Source organism: Thalassophryne amazonica, chromosome 2 (genome assembly GCF_902500255.1).
Source record: "Thalassophryne amazonica chromosome 2, fThaAma1.1, whole genome shotgun sequence".
Lineage (NCBI taxonomy): Eukaryota > Metazoa > Chordata > Actinopteri > Batrachoidiformes > Batrachoididae > Thalassophryne > Thalassophryne amazonica.
Genome location: NC_047104.1, coordinates 21,085,759 through 21,104,573, shown reverse-complemented (window position 1 = coordinate 21,104,573; position 18,815 = coordinate 21,085,759). Strand labels below are relative to the sequence as shown.

Sequence of the window (18,815 nt, the reverse complement as noted above, 5' to 3'; positions counted from 1 at the left end):
TTACACAAAAGGCTATGCCAGCACTGCAGAGAGGGTGCCATTGGACCTCAGTCTGCAGTTCATCTCCACCTTAAAGACACTAATGACACGTTTGAGGACAAGGAAGTTAAAATCTTAGCCAGAGAGAAGAAATGGTTTGAGAGAGGAATCAAGGAGGCATTCTATGTGAAACAGTTGAAACCCAGCCTTAACCAGGGAGGGGGTTTAGACACGCTTTGTCCCCTGTTTACAATGGGGTACTCAGGTCAAAGCAGTTTCAGTCTTTTGCTCATGGTAATGAGTCATTCATGTCATCAGGAGAGTCGTCAAGGGTGCCATCAGGAGAGTCGTCAAGGGTGCCATCAGGAGAGGCATCCGTCCCATCATTAGGAGGGACAGCTGCGCTGTCATTAGGAGGGTGCTAACTAGAGCACAATAGGTGCTAATTAGAGCTATTATTTAGTCACTAGCCTATAGCAGTCTGCCTCTTTGTAGGAGGGGTCTGGTTAGGTTTAAAACTCCAGCTTTTGTGGCTTCTGTTTATTCTTTCCTAAGAGTCAAGACAGAAGTCAGACTACCAGAGCAAGAATTTTAGCTGAGGAAGCTTCTGCGATTTGAAGCGAAAGGTCCTCGCGTCAAGCAACTCAGTCCAGTCGAAGATTCAAGCTTCTCTAATCCCTGAAGATTATTTTATTAATTAACTACACAGATGTATAATAAAACAAATGGTGACTGGTTTGTAAACACAATTATGGCAGAGTTTTTTTGGGGAAGAGCGAGGAGCAGCCCCATAGCAAGCAGCGGAAGTTTTTTTTTTTGTTGTTTTTTTGTTTTACGTGCGCGTGCGAGCGAATTGTCCGTGAAGATTATCTTATTTATTAACTACACAGATGTATAATAAAGCAAATGGTGACTGGTTTCTAAACATAATTATGACAGAGTTTTTGGAGCGAGCAGCAGCCCCGCAGCATGGGGAGCAGAGTTTTTTTTTTTTTTTTTTTTTTTTTTTTTTTAATGGTTCACATGTGCGCGCGTGAACGGGACAGGAGGTCCTCAAACTGGGTCCTGCAGAGGCGGGAGGACCGCTGAAAGCGGCCGTCATCCAGACGCAGCTCCTGCAGCAAATAATGATACTCCCCGAATTGGGAACATCTCATGACATTTGTCAGCTTTCCACAACAACTTGCTCCGTGTGATCAAGGTCTGCCATGTTAACTTGACTGACAGCCGGAGCCGGCGAGCGGAATGGAATCTCCTCCTATTTGATGATGCACTGGGGTGAATTTTCACAGCGAAAGCAGAGCGACACACCGGGCGATGGTGGTGCGTCCTTCGCCGCGCGACCAATGCGAATTTGTGTGATCTGGTCGTGCCCAGTCTGAATGCAGCATTACATACAAAAATACATACATACATACTCGTTACCAACCCCCAGAGCAAGCACACCGGCGACAGTGGTAAGGAAAATCTCCCTCTGATGTATTGAGGAAGAACCCTCAAGCAGACCAGACTCTAAGGGGTGACTCTCTGCTTGGGCCATGCTACAAACACATTTAACACAACACAAACTCGGGTTTGTGCTGTGTCATTATCTATGCCTATATGCTGGAATAAGGGAGAGAACCTTTCAAATGATTTCAATTTTAATTGCTTTTTATTTATATAGCGCCAAATCACAACGAGGTTGCCTCAGGGCGCTTCACACAAGTAAGGTCTAACCTTACCAACCCCCAGAGCAACAGTGGTAAGGAACCACTCCCTCTGAGGAGGAAACCTCAAGCAAACCAGACTCAAAGGGGTGATCCTCTGCTTGGGCCATGCTACAGACACAAATTACAAAAGAATTTACAAAACGAACATACAGGAAATGTTGCCGATGCACAGGACGGTTTCCGGAACAGATACTACACCAATCTCAGGATGGAGCCGCACCTCAAACAGAGAGAAAAGAAGCAGAATCAAGCATCAGAAAGACAAATACAGTATATTTTGTCATAAGCAACAAGAAAAACATAAGCAACAAGAAGAACAGAAGAAATACTAAGGGGATCGCTGGCCAGTAGCCCTAAGCTTCACTAAAAGACCCAGAATTTAGATAAAGTTGAGGCTGCAGTCTGCTCTGTTTCCTAATAAAATGAATTAAAACAGTAAAAAGCATAGAAACATACTATGCCAGTATACTAGCCATACAAAGGGCGTCTTAAGTCTGGGCTTGAAAGTCTCTACAGAATCTGACTGTTTTATTGATGCAGGGAGATCATTCCACAGAACAGGGGCACGATAAGAGAGAGCTCTGTGACCCGCAGACTTTTTATTTACCCTAGGGACACTAAGTAGTCCTGCACCTTGAATGCAAAGCCCGGGCCGGTACGTAGGGTTTAATTAGGTCAGCTAGGTAGGGAGTTGCCAGTCTGTGAACAATTTTATAGGCTAGTAGCACAATCTTAAAATCTGATCTCACTGGGACAGGAAGCCAGTGAAGAGATGCCAAAATGGGTGTAATGTGGTCAAACTTTCTGCTTCGTGTCAGAAGTCTGGCTGCAGCATTCTGAACCAATTGGAGACACCTAATGCTGGACTTCGGTAAACCAGAAAATAGAATATTGCAGTAGTCCAATCTGGAAGAGACAAACTCATGAATCAGGGTCTCAGCATCAGCCATAGACAGGATGGGACGAATCTTCACTATATTTCGCAGGTGGAAGAAAGCAGTCCTCGTAATATCTCTAATGTGGAGGTCAAAGGACAATGTAGGATCAAAAATTACCCCAAGGTTCCTCACTTTGTCAGTCTGATGTATGACACACAAGCCAAGGTCAAGCATTAACTGGTCAAATTGATGCCGATGTCTCACTGGGCCAAGAACCATCATCTCAGTCTTATCAGAGTTTAAAAGTAGGAAGTTGCTAGACATCCAGCTTCTCACTGATCCAAGGCAATCTTCTAAGGATTTTATGTGGATGAGATTATCAGCAGTTATTGGCATGTATAACTGAGTATCATCAGCATAGCAGTGAAAGGTAATCCCAAAACACCACAATATGTTCCCAAGGGGTGCTACATAAAGGGAAAAAGCAGGGGGCATAAAACGGAACCCTGTGAAAATTCTTACTCATTATTTTCCATTTCAATCATATTCACAGGTGAAATGTTTGTCCACAGCCTTTGATCTGGCGAATTGCGCTCCACATAAAGCAATTTTTTACAGAATCGCAAAGAATAAAGTTGCGTGCGCCTGGTTAAAGATCAATAGAAAAGAGCGTTCAGGAGCTGCACATGCGAGTGGTTATATGGCAGCCGAGTTGCTTCAAAAATATTGGCCAGTGAGCTACCCAGTTTTATATACAGATCAGTGGGTTTTATGTTTTTGCTGTTTTTAATTTCTTTGTTCTTATGTGAAGCACTTTGTGATTTTTTTTTTTTTGATTTTTTTTTTAATCTGGAAACCTTACTTACTTGACCTCAGACTGGGGCGACTGTTCACCTTTCAGCAGGACAGTGACCCTAAGCACACAGTCAACATATCAAAGGAGTGGCTTCAGGACAACTCTCTGAATGTCCTTGAGTGGCCCAGCTAGAGCCCAGACCTGAATCTGATTGTCTGAACCTGGAAATGACTGTGCACCAACACTCTCCATCCAAACCTTTTGGAGCCTGAGAAGTGCTACAAAGAGGAATAGGAAAACCTGCCCAAAGATAAGTATGCCAAGCTTGTGGCATCATATTCAGTAACACTTGAGGCCGTTATTGCTGCCAAAGGTGCATCAACAAAGTATTGAGCAAAGTGTGTGAATACTTATGTACGTGTTGGGAAGGTGTCGTAGCACGGACCCACAACAGGGGGCGCAAATAAACGGACAATGAATAAGCCAAAAAGGTAACAATTTAATGTTGCGATAATACACAACGAAACGTACTGTAATTTGCACAGTCAATTTAACACCAGGTGACGTGTGGGCAGGCTCGAAGATAGAAAACCCCCGACGAGAGAGAAGCTGCGTCCCACACGGCTTCCACCACCAATGGTCTGAAGAACACCGGAGCCGCCAAGTCCCGAGTCCCCAGGTGGCCTCTGTCTTCGGCTGTCGACCCTGGTACTGCTGGCAGAAAGCAGAAATATGATGAGTGAGTGTGAGTCCGCACACTCAGTAAATCCACAGTTAACGAGGGAGGAAGCGCCTCCACCTCCAAGCACACACTCGTGCAGCTCCTGTTTGAGCACTTATCTGGGTGGGAGGTGTTGCGAAGCCGTCGCTGAACACCTCAAACGCCACCTCCACAGACGAGTCTCACCGACAGGAAAACGGCTGCAAAGAAGGGTTTAGACAGATACACAGTCTTAAGTTCACAGAGAAATTACCTTGGTAATGGTAGTCGATTTCTCGGCGGAGAGGTGGAGTTGCAGTCTGGCTTTTATGGTGGTGATGATGAACGAGTGACAGCTGGTGCAGAGGATGAGTGACAGCTGTCACTTCTTCTGGGTCTGGCGCCCTCTCGTGCTTGGAGCCCGCACTCCAAGCAGGGCGCCCTCTGGTGGTGGTGGGCCAGCAGTACCTCCTCTTCAGCGGCCCACACAACAGTACGCCTGATTTCTTAGTTTATTTTTAATAAATTTGTATAAAAAAATAATAAAAAAAAATGTTTTCATGTTGTCAATATGGGGTGTTGTGTGTAGAATTTTGAGGGGGGAAAAAAAAGAATTTTATCCATTTTGGAATGAGGTTGGAACATAACAATTTGTGGAAAAAGTAAAGAGCTGTAAATACTTTCCAGATACACTTCACATTTGTGTTTTTACTCCTACCCCTTGTTTTTGCTCTGCATGTCTAAACTCACGCTGTCTCACTCTCAAAATTTCATTTTCAGTGCTGTGATGAGACCTTTGAAAATAACGCTTATTTTTGCAAAACGGCCCAAAAATTCCAACCCACTCAGACATCATGACAAGCACAGCATGTTCTCGAAAAATGTATCAAAATTAATATATTAAATATTCGATTTTCGATCTAAAAATCGATAATCGATTTTTAGAACAGCATTTCTGTTTTGTTTTTTCTCACACTCCAACCTGTCCACCATAGCCAAGACCAAAGAGCTGTCTAAGGACACCAGGGACAAAACTATAGACCTGCACAAGGCTGGGATGGACTACAGGACAACAGGCAAGCAGCTTGGTAGAAGACAACAACTGTTATGATTATTTATTAGAAAGTGGAAGAAACACAAGATGACTGTCAATCTCCCTTGGTCTGGGATTCCATGCAAGATCTCACTTTGTGGGGTAAGGATGATTCTGAGAAAGCTCAGAACTACACAGGAGGACCTGGTCAGTGACCTGAAGAGAGTTGGGACCACAGTCACAAAGATTACCTTAGTAACACATGATGCTGTCATGGTTTAAAATCGTGCAGGGCAGCAAGGTCCCCCTGCTCAAGCCAGCACATGTCCAGGCCCGTTTGAAGTTCACCAGTGACCATCTGGATGATCCAGAGGAGGCATGGGAGAAGGTCATGTGGTCAGATGAGACCAGAATAGAGCTTTTGGAATGAACTCCACTTACCATGTTTAGAGGATGAGAACAACCCCAAGAAAACCATCCCAACCGTGAAGCATGGGGGTGGAAACATCATTCTCTGGGGGTGCTCTTCTGCAAAGGGGACAGGACGACTGCACTGTATTGAAGGGAGGATGGATGGGGTCATGTATTGCGAGATTTTGGCAAACAACCTCCTTCCCTCAGTAAGAGCATTGAAGATGGGTCATGGCTGGGTCTTCCAGCATGACAATGACCCCAAACACACAGCCAGGGCAACTAAGGAGTGGCTTCGTAAGAAGCATTTCAAGGTCCTGGAGTGGGCTGGCCAGTCTCCAGACCTGAACTCAATAGAAAATCTTTGGAGGGAGCTGAAACTCCAAACCTTAAGATTTGGAGAAGATCTGTATGGAGTGGTCCAAAATCCCTGCTGCTCAAATACTTATTTGCAGCAGTAACATACAAATAAATTATTAAAAAATCATACATTGTGATTTCCGGATTTTTTTTTTTTTTTTTTTTTTTTTTTTTTTTTTTGACCATGTCTCTCACAGTGGATGAAAATTTCAGACCCCTCCATGATTTATAAGTGGGAGAACTTGCAAAATCACAGGGTGTTCAAATACTTATTTTCCTCACTGTAAACATGATGTGGCGCCTGTCAGTCTTCAAGGCTGAGAACTTCCTTTAGCTCATGGACATGAAAATGAAACCGTAAATCTCAACCAGTGGCAGTTACATGTTGTGTATGGTGTGAAAAGGAATGTAAAAAAAATGACATTCGTTAAAACCATTTAATAAAGACCTTTTTTATGTTCTGTGTACATAGTTTATACAGTAACTGAATGATAAATACAACAGAGCTGGACTGGAACCTGTAAAGAACAAAGTTGTACAATCTCAATTCCAATGAAGTTGGGACGCTGTATAAAATGTAAATAAAAACAGAATACAATGATTTGCAAATCCTCTTCAACCTATATTCAGCTGAATACACCACAAAGACGAGATATTTAATGTTCAAACTGATAAACTTTGTTGTTTTTGTGCAAATATTTGCTCATTTTGAAATGGATGCCTGCAACACATTTCAAAAAAGTTGGGATGGGGCAACAAAAGACTGGAAAAGTTGATGAATGCTCAAAGAACATCTAATTGGAAACAGGTGAGTGTCACAATTGGGTATAAAAGGAGCATCCCCAAAAGGTTCAGCCGAGCTAAAACTCCAAACCTGAAAGATTTGGAGATCTGTATGGAGGAGTGGACCAAAATCCCTGCTGCAGTATGTGCAAACCTGGTGAAAAACTACAGGAAACGTTTCACCTCTGTAATTGCAAACAAAGGCTACTGTACCAAATGTTAACATTGATTTTCAACTGACAAAGGCTGACAAAGAGTCAGAGCTCTATTGAGCTGAGTATTCCATTAACTTTAACTAGTAATGACTTCATGACTTTCTTTGCTAACAAAATTTTAACTATTAGAGAAAAAATTACTCATAACCATCCCAAAGACGTATCGTTATCTTTGGCTGCTTTCAGTGATGCCGGTATTTGGTTAGACTCTTTCTCTCCGATTGTTCTGTCTGAGTTATTTTCATTAGTTACTTCATCCAAACCATCAACATGTTTATTAGACCCCATTCCTACCAGGCTGCTCAAGGAAGCCCTACCATTATTTAATGCTTCGATCTTAAATATGATCAATCTATCTTTGTTAGTTGGCTATGTACCACAGGCTTTTAAGGTGGCAGTAATTAAACCATTACTTAAAAAGCCATCACTTGACCCAGCTATCTTAGCTAATTATAGGCCAATCTCCAACCTTCCTTTTCTCTCAAAAATTCTTGAAAGGGTAGTTGTAAAACAGCTAACTGATCATCTGCAGAGGAATGGTCTATTTGAAGAGTTTCAGTCAGGTTTTAGAATTCATCATAGTACAGAAACAGCATTAGTGAAGGTTACAAATGATCTTCTTATGGCCTCGGACAGTGGACTCATCTCGGTGCTTGTTCTGTTAGACCTCAGTGCTGCTTTTGATACTGTTGACCATAAAATTTTATTACAGAGATTAGAGCATGCCATAGGTATTAAAGGCACTGCGCTGCGGTGGTTTGAATCATATTTGTCTAATAGATTACAATTTGTTCATGTAAATGGGGAATCTTCTTCACAGACTAAAGTTAATTATGGAGTTCCACAAGGTTCTGTGCTAGGACCAATTTTATTCACTTTATACATGCTTCCCTTAGGCAGTATTATTAGACGGTATTGCTTAAATTTTCATTGTTACGCAAATGATACCCAGCTTTATCTATCCATAAAGCCAGAGGACACACACCAATTAGCTAAACTGCAGGATTGTCTTACAGACATAAAGACATGGATGACCTCTAATTTCCTGCTTTTAAACTCAGATAAAACTGAAGTTATTGTACTTGGCCCCACAAATCTTAGAAACATGGTGTCTAACCAGATCCTTACTCTGGATGGCATTACCCTGACCTCTAGTAATACTGTGAGAAATCTTGGAGTCATTTTTGATCAGGATATGTCATTCAATGCGCATATTAAACAAATATGTAGGACTGCTTTTTTGCATTTACGCAATATCTCTAAAATCAGAAAGGTCTTGTCTCAGAGTGATGCTGAAAAACTAATTCATGCATTTATTTCCTCTAGGCTGGACTATTGTAATTCATTATTATCAGGTTGTCCTAAAAGTTCCCTAAAAAGCCTTCAGTTAATTCAAAATGCTGCAGCTAGAGTACTGACGGGGACTAGAAGGAGAGAGCATATCTCACCCATATTGGCCTCTCTTCATTGGCTTCCTGTTAATTCTAGAATAGAATTTAAAATTCTTCTTCTTACTTATAAGGTTTTGAATAATCAGGTCCCATCTTATCTTAGGGACCTCGTAGTACCATATCACCCCAATAGAACGCTTCGCTCTCAGACTGCAGGCTTACTTGTAGTTCCTAGGGTTTGTAAGAGTAGAATGGGAGGCAGAGCCTTCAGCTTTCAGGCTCCTCTCCTGTGGAACCAGCTCCCAATTCAGATCAGGGAGACAGACACCCTCTCTACTTTTAAGATTAGGCTTAAAACTTTCCTTTTTGCTAAAGCTTATAGTTAGGGCTGGATCAGGTGACCCTGAACCATCCCTTAGTTATGCTGCTATAGACGTAGACTGCTGGGGGGTTCCCATGATGCACTGTTTCTTTCTCTTTTTGCTCTGTGTGCACCACTCTGCATTTAATCATTAGTGATCGATCTCTGCTCCCCTCCACAGCATGTCTTTTTCCTGGTTCTCTCCATCAGCCCCAACCAGTCCCAGCAGAAGACTGCCCCTCCCTGAGCCTGGTTCTGCTGGAGGTTTCTTCCTGTTATAAGGGAGTTTTTCTTCCCACTGTAGCCAAGTGCTTGCTCACAGGGGGTCGTTTTGACCGTTGGGGTTTTACATAATTATTGTATGGCCTTGCCTTACAATATAAAGCGCCTTGGGGCAACTGTTTGTTGTGATTTGGCGCTATATAAAAAAATTGATTGATTGATTGATTGATTTTCACAGGTGTTGAAATACTTATTTGCAGCAGTAACATACAAATAAATTACTAAAAAAATCATACATTGTGATTTCTGGATTTTTTTTTTTTTTTTTTTTTTTTTAGATTGTCTCTCACAGTGGACATGCACCTAAGATGAAAATTTCAGACCTCTCCATGATTTCTAAGTGGGAGAACTTGCAAAATTGCAGGTTGTTCAAATACTTATTTTCCTCAGTGTAAGTATTCACGCCCTTTGGTCAATATTTTGTTGATACACTTTTGCCAATTACAAGCCTCAAGTCTTCTTGAATATGGTGCCAAAAGCTTGGTGCACCTAACTTTGGACAGTTTTGCCCATTCCTCTTTGTAGCACTTCTCAAGCTCCATCATGTTGGATGGGAGCTTTGATGCTCAGCCATTTTCAGATCTCTCCAGAGATTGGGGAGATGATGGTCTCGCAGTTAATCAGTGGGCTTGAGACCAGAGGATCCTTAATTCAAACCCCCGTCTGGCTGTAAAATCATGAAGGGCTCTTGGGCAAGGTCCTTAAAGTTGCTCCTGATGTGCAGTGAGCGCCTTGCATGGCAGCACCCTGACATCAGTGTATGTGAATGGGTGAATGCGAAGCATTACTAGAAAGTGCTTTGAGCTTCTGATATTGATGGGAAAAGTGTAATATAAATGCAGTCCATTTACTATTTTCAATCGGATTTAGGTCTTGGCCACTTAAGAACATTCACAGAGTTGTCCTGAGGCCACTCCTTTGATATCTTGCCTGTGTGCTTAGAGTCATTGTCCTGTTGAAAGATGATCCATCACCCTAGTCTGAGGTCAAAAGTGCTCCTGAGCAGGTTTGCATTCATCTTTCCCTCAATCTTGAGTCGTCTCCCAATTCCTGCTGCTGAAAAACATCCCCACAGCATGATGCTGCCACCACCATGCTTCACTGTAGCGATGTTGCCTGGTGAACATGATGCCTGGCATTCACACCAAAGAGATCAATCGTCATCTCATCAGACCAAAGAATTTTGTTTTTCTTGGTCTGAGTGTTCTTCAGGTGCCCTTTGGCAAGCCTGTCATGTGCCTTTTAATAAGGAGTGGCTTCCTTCAGGGCACTCTAACATATAGGCCTGACTGGTGAATTTGCTGCAGAGACAGTTGTCCTTCTGGAAGGTTCACCTCTCTCCATTGAGTAATGGTGGAACTCTGAGAGTAACCATCATCTTCTTGGTCACCTCCCTGACCTTCTCCCCCCAATTGCTCAGTTTAGACGGGCAGCCAGCTCTAGGGAGAGTCCTGGTGGATCCCAACGTCTTCTATTTACAGATGATGGAGGCCACTGTGCTCATTGGGACTTTCCAAGGAGCAGGAATGTATCTGTAACCTTCCCCAGATTTGTGCTTTGAGACAATCCTGTCTCAGAGGTCAACAGACAAGTCCGTTGACTTAATGCTTGGTTTGTGCTCTGACATACACTGTCAACTGTGGGGTCTTATATGTAGACAGGTGTGTGGCTTTACAAATTATGTCCAATCAACTGAATTTACCCCAGGTGGACTCCAATTAAGCTATAGAAACATCTCAAGTATGATCAGTGGAAAGAGGATGCACCTGAGCTCAATTTTGAGCTTCATGGCAAAGGATATGAATACTTATGTACATGTTATTTCTTAGTTTTTTATTTTTAGTCATCTTCTTTTGGCTGCTCCTGTTAGGGGCTGCCACCTCCATCTCACCCTGTCTTCTGTATTGCTCTCTGTCACACCAACCACCTGCATGTCCTCCCTCACCACATCCATAAACCAATTTTTTTGGCCTCCCTTTTCTCCTCCTGCCTGGTGGCTCTATCCTCAGCATCCTTCTCCCTATATACCCTGGGTCCCTCCTCTGCACCCACCTGACACCTGTCCCACCTGAGCTGTCCCTCTTGTTTATTCTTGCTGTAATTTCCAGACTATAAGCCACTGCTGTTTTCACACGCTTTGAGCACTGCGGCTTTTACAATGATGTGGCTAATTTATGGATTTTTACAGGCTTTCTCAGAAGCCGAAATATGTCAATTGATTTCCTGAAAGCTGCACTCCTCATACGGTGTAAATTCACACGCAGTGTAAATATAAAGTCTTACCTGTTCATTTTAGTGAAGAAAAGTTCCTCTCCGGCACGTTGCACCGTCAGATCGGTCACTGAAGCGGAGCCTTCTCCCCCACCCTTCCAAACCAGTTCTCTGTCTTGGTGCAACAAGTTGAAAAAGTCTTAGCGCCTCATTAATGTCTCATTTACCACAGACTCCATCCGATCCTGACTGCAAGTGATGAAATCTTAAAAGTTAAAATTACTCAGTTTTCTGTGCGGAGCAGAGACACTGTGCATGCACGCTGGATGATGTGCGCGTCAATATTTGCATGTAATGCTAAGCGGAAAAAAAAAAGCATTTACGGTACGTATTAAATTAAAAGTTAAAAAAAATCTTTCTAACATCTTTCTGTGTAATTATCTCGGCTATTTATGTACAATTTATTTTTTGTTTTTAAAATTAGTGGGTGCGGATAATATTCAGATGCGCTCTATAGTCCCGAAATTACGGTAATCCTGTCCATTCTCGTCACTCCCAGAGAGAACTGCAACATCTTCAGCTCCACCTCCTGTTAGTGGCACCGTCTCTAAGCCATGCAACATATCTGGTCTCACTACTGTCTTGTAGACTTTCTCCTTCACTCTTGCAGATATTCTTTGGTCAAAAATCACTCCTGCCACCTTTCTCCGCCCACTCCACCCTACCTGTACTCTCTTCTTCACGTCTCTACCACATTCTCCATTACTTTGGACAGTTGACCCCAAATTTTTAAATTCCTGTACTTTTACCACTTCTACTCCTTGTAAAGGCACTATTCCACTGGGCTCCCTCTCAGTCTTCCTCATACTGACTTTCATTCCCCTGTTCTCCAGATCATATGTCCACGACAGAATCAACCTGCTCCCTACTCTCACTACAGATCACAATGTCATCTGCAAATATATATAATATAATCAGAAGATTCTCTGAATCTTCTGATTATATTATGGACTGTAGATGATGGAATCCCTAAATTCCTTGCAATTGAACCTTGAGAAATATTGTTCTTAAACTGTTGGACTATTTTTTTCACGCAGTTATTCACAAAGTGATGATCCTCGCCCCATCTTTGCTTGTGAATGGCTGAGCCTTTGGGGATGCTCCATTTATAGCCAATCATGACACTCACAATTAGTGTCCTCAGTTCCCAAATGCATATTGTGTTGTTAGAAGGAAAGGTGATGTAACATTTTGGTAAACATACCACTGTCCCAGCTTCTTTGAAACGTATTGCAGGCATTCTTTTCAAAATGAGCAAATATTTGCACAAAAACAATGTTTATCAGTTTGAACATTAAATATATTGTCTTTGTGGTGTATTCAATTGAATATAGGTTGAAGAGGATTTGCAAATCATTGTATTCTGTTTTTATTTACATTTCACACAACGTCCCAACTTCATTGGAATTGGGCTTGTACAATACCACAACTCTTCTGTTGTCATAAGCATTTTCTAACTCCACACAATGTAACTCCTTCTCGCCTTCTCTATACTTCTCCGTCAGTACTCTCAGAGCAAACATTGCATCTGTAGTGCTCTTTCTTGTATGAAACTATATTGCTGGTCACAGATCTTCACCTGTTTTCTAAGTCAAGCTTCTACTACTGTTTCCCCTAACTTGATGCTGTGGCTGATCATCTTAATGCCTCTGTAGTTACTGCAGCTCTGCACATCACCCTTGTTCTTAAAAATACGAACCAGCACACTTCATCGTCACTCCTCGGACATCCTCTCACTTTCTAACATTTTATTAAACAACCTGGTTAGAAACGCTACTGCCATCTCTCCATGCCTCCACTGGAATGTCATGTCGACTAACTGCCTTTCCACTCGTCATCCTCTTCATAGCTGCCCTCACTTCATCCTCACTAATTTGCACTTCCTGATTTATTCTCTCCTCATCATCAATCCCTGCAGTCAGTCTGCAGTTTATGAATCAAACAGACTATTAGAACAGAAAGTGACCGCAGTCAGTCTGCAGTTTATAGATTGGACAGACTATTAAAGCGCTGCCATCAGTTACTGACATGGCAAGCTGTCAATGATGGTGACTCAGTAAACCATTGATGACTGTGAAGCAGCAAGCTGTCGATGACTGACGTGGAAAGCCGTTAATGATGGTTACTCAGTAAGCCGTCAGTGACTATGACACACGGCGAGTCATTAATGACTGACGTAAACCGTCAGTGATGGTGACTCAGTGAGTCGTTGGTGGCTTGGTGAGCCATCAATGGTAATGATGCGGGAAGCCATCGATGACACTGGTGTGGCAAGTCATTGATGAGTGTAGTGAATCATTGATAACTGTGACTTGGTGAGTCCTCTGTGATGGTAGTGAATTATTGATTACTGTGACATGGTGAGCCATTGGTGACTGACGTGGCAAGCCGTCAATGCTGGTGACTCAGTGAATCGTCGATGACCGTGACTCGGGAAACTATCGATGACTGTAGTGAATCATTGATTACTGTGGCGCAGCGAGTTATTGATGCCAGTGACTTGTTGATAACCGATTGGACTCTCACTGATGTTGTTTGTTGTTTCTGACAGGTGACCAGCTCTCCAGTCTCCATGGACATGAACGGTCTGTCAGTGCCCACTGAGTTCCTGTCACGTCATAACTCTGACGGTATCATCACGTTTGTCGACCCTCGCTGCATCAACGTTATCGGCTATCAGCCTCAGGTAGCTTAGCTATTCATGTAGGACTTCTTGAAACCAGACTCCTGCTGTGAGGTGGACATGTCTTTTGGTTCTTGTCCATCACAGCATGTTAGACTTTAAAGTCAACAGTTTCAACTGTTACCTTTTTTGTTGAGGCTGATTTTGTGAAAGTCACTTGAACATTGAAGCAATTACAGTCTTTGTGTGGTTGCCCATTTTAGTTACTAACTGTACTGTACTTGCCCATTGGAACGCTCACAGCATTCTGCTTGAAAATATGTCAGAAAATAGGTAGGTGCATACACAAGCGCATGGTCAGTACAAGATTTGATGGAACACCCATCACGTCTCAGCTACCCCATAAATGGGAAAAGAGTTGAAGCGTTGTCATTACCCTGCGTGTCCTGGGTGGGACAGATGCAACCTGGACACGCCCCCATCCTTCCGTTCATTGCTGACCCCTAGCTAACATGCAAACCTCTTAGTTCAGGTGTTTGATTAAAGCATTTTGGGGGGGACTGGGCAGTGGTTTTTCCAAGGGTTTACTTGGGTCTGAGTTTCAAAACATTATATCCATCTTATTCTCTCAGAAGTTGTGTATTCTAGGCTTGAAGTCATCAAGCTACTGATGGCTGCTAAAAGTGCAAACCGTGCTAACCTTGCTAACATATCAAGTCTAAATAACAAAAATTTTCTGTCTGGTATTTGGTGTCTAGTATCCGTCTCGCTTACACTCTGGGACATTGTGAGAAGGTCAACTGTCTGAGAGCTGCTGCTTCTTTGCATAGAAAGGAATCAGCTGAGGTGGTTCTGACATCTGGTGAGGAGACCCCGGGGAAGTCCCACGACACGCTGGAGGGATTATGTTTCCCAGCTGGCTTGGGAATGACTCAGGATCTTCCACGAAGAGTTGGAGGACTTGACCGAGGATAGGGAGGCGTGGGATGAGCTGCTTGTCCACCACGTCCCAGATAAGCACGAGAAAATGAATGAATGAAAGTTTTACTGGACATTAATATGGTCACACAGACCTCTTTGATGATCTGTTTTGAACCATTCAGTGCACAAACCACATTATTCCACATCTTTGAAATAAAATGCTCAGCCCTGCACAACAACCCGCAGCGAACCCACATGCAGAGCAGGGCTTTGAAGAAAGACCAGCTGTGCGGCATGTGGACACAATAATTGTACAGTTGTGTGTTGTACAGTTGTGCTGAAGTGATTCCAGTCCAGGTGTGTTTTGTTCCCTCACTGAGGAGTTGATGTGAGCTCATTTCAAGTCAGATGTTTGGAGGTTTTAACTCCTTCAAAGTTGTCAGAGTGTATCCTTCAGTTTTAGAGGACAGCGTGCTGTAAACAGAGTCCGTGTCCTGTGTCGTGCTCTTTAGAGCAGTTAAAATCATAAACATGGTCAGTAACCCTGACTGATGTGGTATCAGTTAGGGTTACTGAAAATGCTCCACCATCTGTTTGTTGGTCTCACAGGACTTGTTGGGAAAAGACATCGTGGAGTTCTGTCATCCTGAGGACCAGAGTCACCTGAGAGAAAGCTTCCAGCAGGTATGTCGGCTCCAGATCTCAGCACACATTCAAGCAGCAGAAGGTGCTGGAAGCCCTGATGGTGTGTTTGTGTATATGTGTGTGCGTGCAGGTGGTGAAGTTGAAGGGTCAGGTTCTCTCCGTGATGTATCGGTTCCGTATGAAGAACAGAGAATGGATGTTGATCCGGACCAGCAGCTTCACCTTCCAGAACCCGTACTCTGACGAGATTGAATATATCATCTGCACAAACACCAATGTCAAGTACGTAACACATACGGACACGGTGTCCTGTGGGATGGGAAGCGCCACCGCAACCTGTGCGGTGCTGTTGGAGGCAGGGTTCACCAGCGTTTCACTGTGGTTGTGCTTTCATGATGATGTTTTTTGATTGACAGACAGCTGCAGCAGCAACAGGCAGAGCTGGAGGTTCACCAGCGAGACGGGCTGACGGCCTACGACCTCTCCCAGGTAACCTGTGACCCCTGACACTGATTTGTCTTGGGGGTTTTTCCATGCTGTCTTTTAATGGTGATGTCTGTGTCTGTTCAGTCATTTTTCAGGACTGGTTCTGCAGGTCTTGGCAATCTGTCAAATCGTAGATATATGGCAGGTCATTGAATAATGGGCTGTGGTGCAGGAACGTCCCCATATGTACATGGGATGTTGTTTCTAAGCAGGAATTTTAATCTCCTGGTGGACACTGCAGAGACGTGGAGATGCACTGTATCCATCTATTAGCGACACGGTCTTGTTCCCACAATAATTTTGAATTTAGGGAGGGAAAGTTCTCTGCGCTTCTACCAGCCACAACAATCCGGTGCAAGCAGGTCATGATGAAAAATGCAGAGAAAAGGAACACTGGTGATGATGTACCTGTACATCAAAACATTAGTCTTTGTTACGTACCTTTAAATAATTTAATTACGCAGACATCTGTGTTGCACTGGTGCAAATTTTAATTTGGGTTTAATTGCATGGTTTGGTCAGGACCTGCTGGCTGTTTTTGTTTTCAAAAACGGTATCGGAAGACTGGCTCCTTGTGTGGTGCAAGAGACTACGGTGCCCTATTGAGACCCGGAAAAGCAGAAATAACCCCCTTTTCTGGGTGCTGCCATGTTAAGAACCCCGTCCACACCGTTTCATGATGAACTCATGAATGCATAAAGGGGCAGAGCATAGGTGGCTACCTATGGCTACCTATGCTCTGCCCCATGTGTGACGGAAAAAACCTGAACCTCCTCCCAGAGTCTAAAGCAGAAGCTAATACCTACCCTGGGTTCAGGTGTTTATTAAATCATGTTTTTCAAGTCTGTGTGGTGGCTGTCATAACTGTTTATTTTGGTGTGGCTAGTAAAAGTTATCAGCTGTGTAATTCTTCAGTAATTGTGCATTAAGTGGACATTCCGACAGCTGCTAAAAGTACTAACACCATTAGCATGCAACATTAAATAAGACCAGAGTTTCATTCAGTATGAATATTACAAGAGACATCTGAGATTGTCAGGTTTCGGCCTCAGTCTGGCCCAGTCATATTTTGTCCCCGGTTGTTTTTATTTGGTCATTATATTTTAGTCATTTATCTTGTCTTGTCATAGTTTTGTTGTAATTATCTCGCTCCTGTGTGTAATACTTTTGTCTGTGGTTTTATTTTCTGTTTCAGTTATTTCCTGTTTATCTTACTTCAGTCATGTGTCTAGTTTCAGCCCTGCCATTGTATATTCATTAATTTTATTTCCTGTTTGCTTTTCTTTTGTCTTATGTCGAATTATCTGTTTATTGTTACATATGAGTTCCATTCTGGTTTAGTCTTAGCCTTTATTTTCTTTTGTAGCTCTTTTCAGTTCTTACATTTATTTCATGGTTTAATTCTTTGTTCCTTCATGTGTGGTTTATTTTATTTCTTATTTATTAGGACTTGGGTTTTGTTCATCTTTTGTTTTGGTATTTTATTTTGATCACTGTGGTTCAGTTCATCTTCTTGTCAGGTCCTGTTCACTTTGCATTTGTCTCACTGCACTATCTTGCACCAGCTTTCCTCATCTTCATTGTAATTCTGTCTGCTCTGTCTTCTTGCACTCTCTTGACTTCTGTTTCACCTCTGTCTCATCTGACCACGCCCTTTCCAGTACATTCCCTGACACCTGCGTCTTGTTTCCCTAATTACTGCACCTCTTATTTAAGCCCCTCGCTTTCTCCACTCCCTGCCAGTTCGTTGTGATTTCTTGTCCATGTTCCAGCCTCTGTTCTTGCACTGTTTTGCCTTGCTGTTATTGACTATGCTTTGTTTTTGACCTTGCTCCTGCCTCAGCCCATGTATTTTGTCTCCTGGTATTTTGGAACTGTGCTTGTTATTGACCATGCCTCTGCTTGACCCCTGCCTGTACCACCGCTTCTCAGACTGCCTTCCTGTGTACCGTACCCCTGCCTGTTTTGTTTTTTTTGTTTTGTTTTGTTTTTTGAGATAAAGCTTTTTACTTATACCTCAGTGTTGTGAGTCTGTAGCTGTGTTCAACCACCTTCGGTGCCACGCTACCCAGTCCATGACAGAGATGATCTGTTAGGATGTTTCACTGCACAACAAAACAGATTATTCCAGGTGTTTGTAATAAAATAATACAGACACACCAAAGGCACAACAGTGAGTGACTCCGTTACAGTTGGAGGCAATGAGAGGAGGAGCAACTGAGCTCAGCCGTTGTCACTCAAAGTGACCGCGCCCACAATTATACAGAATTTTATTAACCCTCTGGGGTCCGAGGGCATTTTTTGGACAGTTCACTTGCCTGGCATAAATGTTTTATTATTGCTGTTAACAGCTCTCCCTGCATCCCACAGTCAAGTTTGTCTCTTTTTTTCAGGTCAACCTGTACTTTCATAATATATGCTTTTGTTGTTTTATAAGTGTAACAAAGGTTTACAATCAGAAATAAGAATGAAAAAAGTAAAGCGGAAAATAATTTTCCACACACATTTATTCAAAACACACAGCAAACTATAATAAACATCTGTTTTGACACTTTATAAAGGTAATTTGAGGTCTTGTGTGAAAGATTGTACAACAAAAAGGTTCAAACAACAAACACAAATGCACATTTTGAACAATATATACAAAATGGTCGATGTGTTTTGTTTGTCTTCATCTCAAAGCAATTTCTGTCTGCTATTACACAAAGGTCACATCACAAATCTCTACTTCTACTGTGTTTTGGAGTGTTCTGTGCTGCTCCTAAAGCAGCTTTCATTCACACTTTGGCCCACTTTGGCTCCTTACAGTCTGAGGAGTGGCCCCTCCCCCTCACTCCATTGATATACGCCGATAAAGGAACGGAGTTATCCAGTAACATTCACCTGTAAATTAGTGGAGCAATCCTGATAGTTACACACTCTTTGTTTGAGCACGTGAGATCAGAAGCTGTCTGTCTGCTCCATCTGC

At 42.8% G+C, this 18,815-nt stretch overlaps 1 protein-coding gene across 2 annotated transcripts in view; it reads left to right on the top strand.

Moving 5' to 3' along the window:
- arnt2 (aryl-hydrocarbon receptor nuclear translocator 2) overlaps positions 1-18,815 on the top strand; it is a 107,592-nt gene that overhangs the window by 74,180 nt on the left and 14,597 nt on the right. For both annotated transcript variants that reach the window (XM_034184160.1, XM_034184159.1), the window contains 4 exons: positions 13,724-13,858; positions 15,326-15,400; positions 15,492-15,643; positions 15,778-15,850. In XM_034184160.1, coding sequence (XP_034040051.1) covers positions 13,724-13,858; positions 15,326-15,400; positions 15,492-15,643; positions 15,778-15,850 — 435 coding nt within the window. The remainder of the gene's footprint in view (positions 1-13,723; positions 13,859-15,325; positions 15,401-15,491; positions 15,644-15,777; positions 15,851-18,815) is intronic.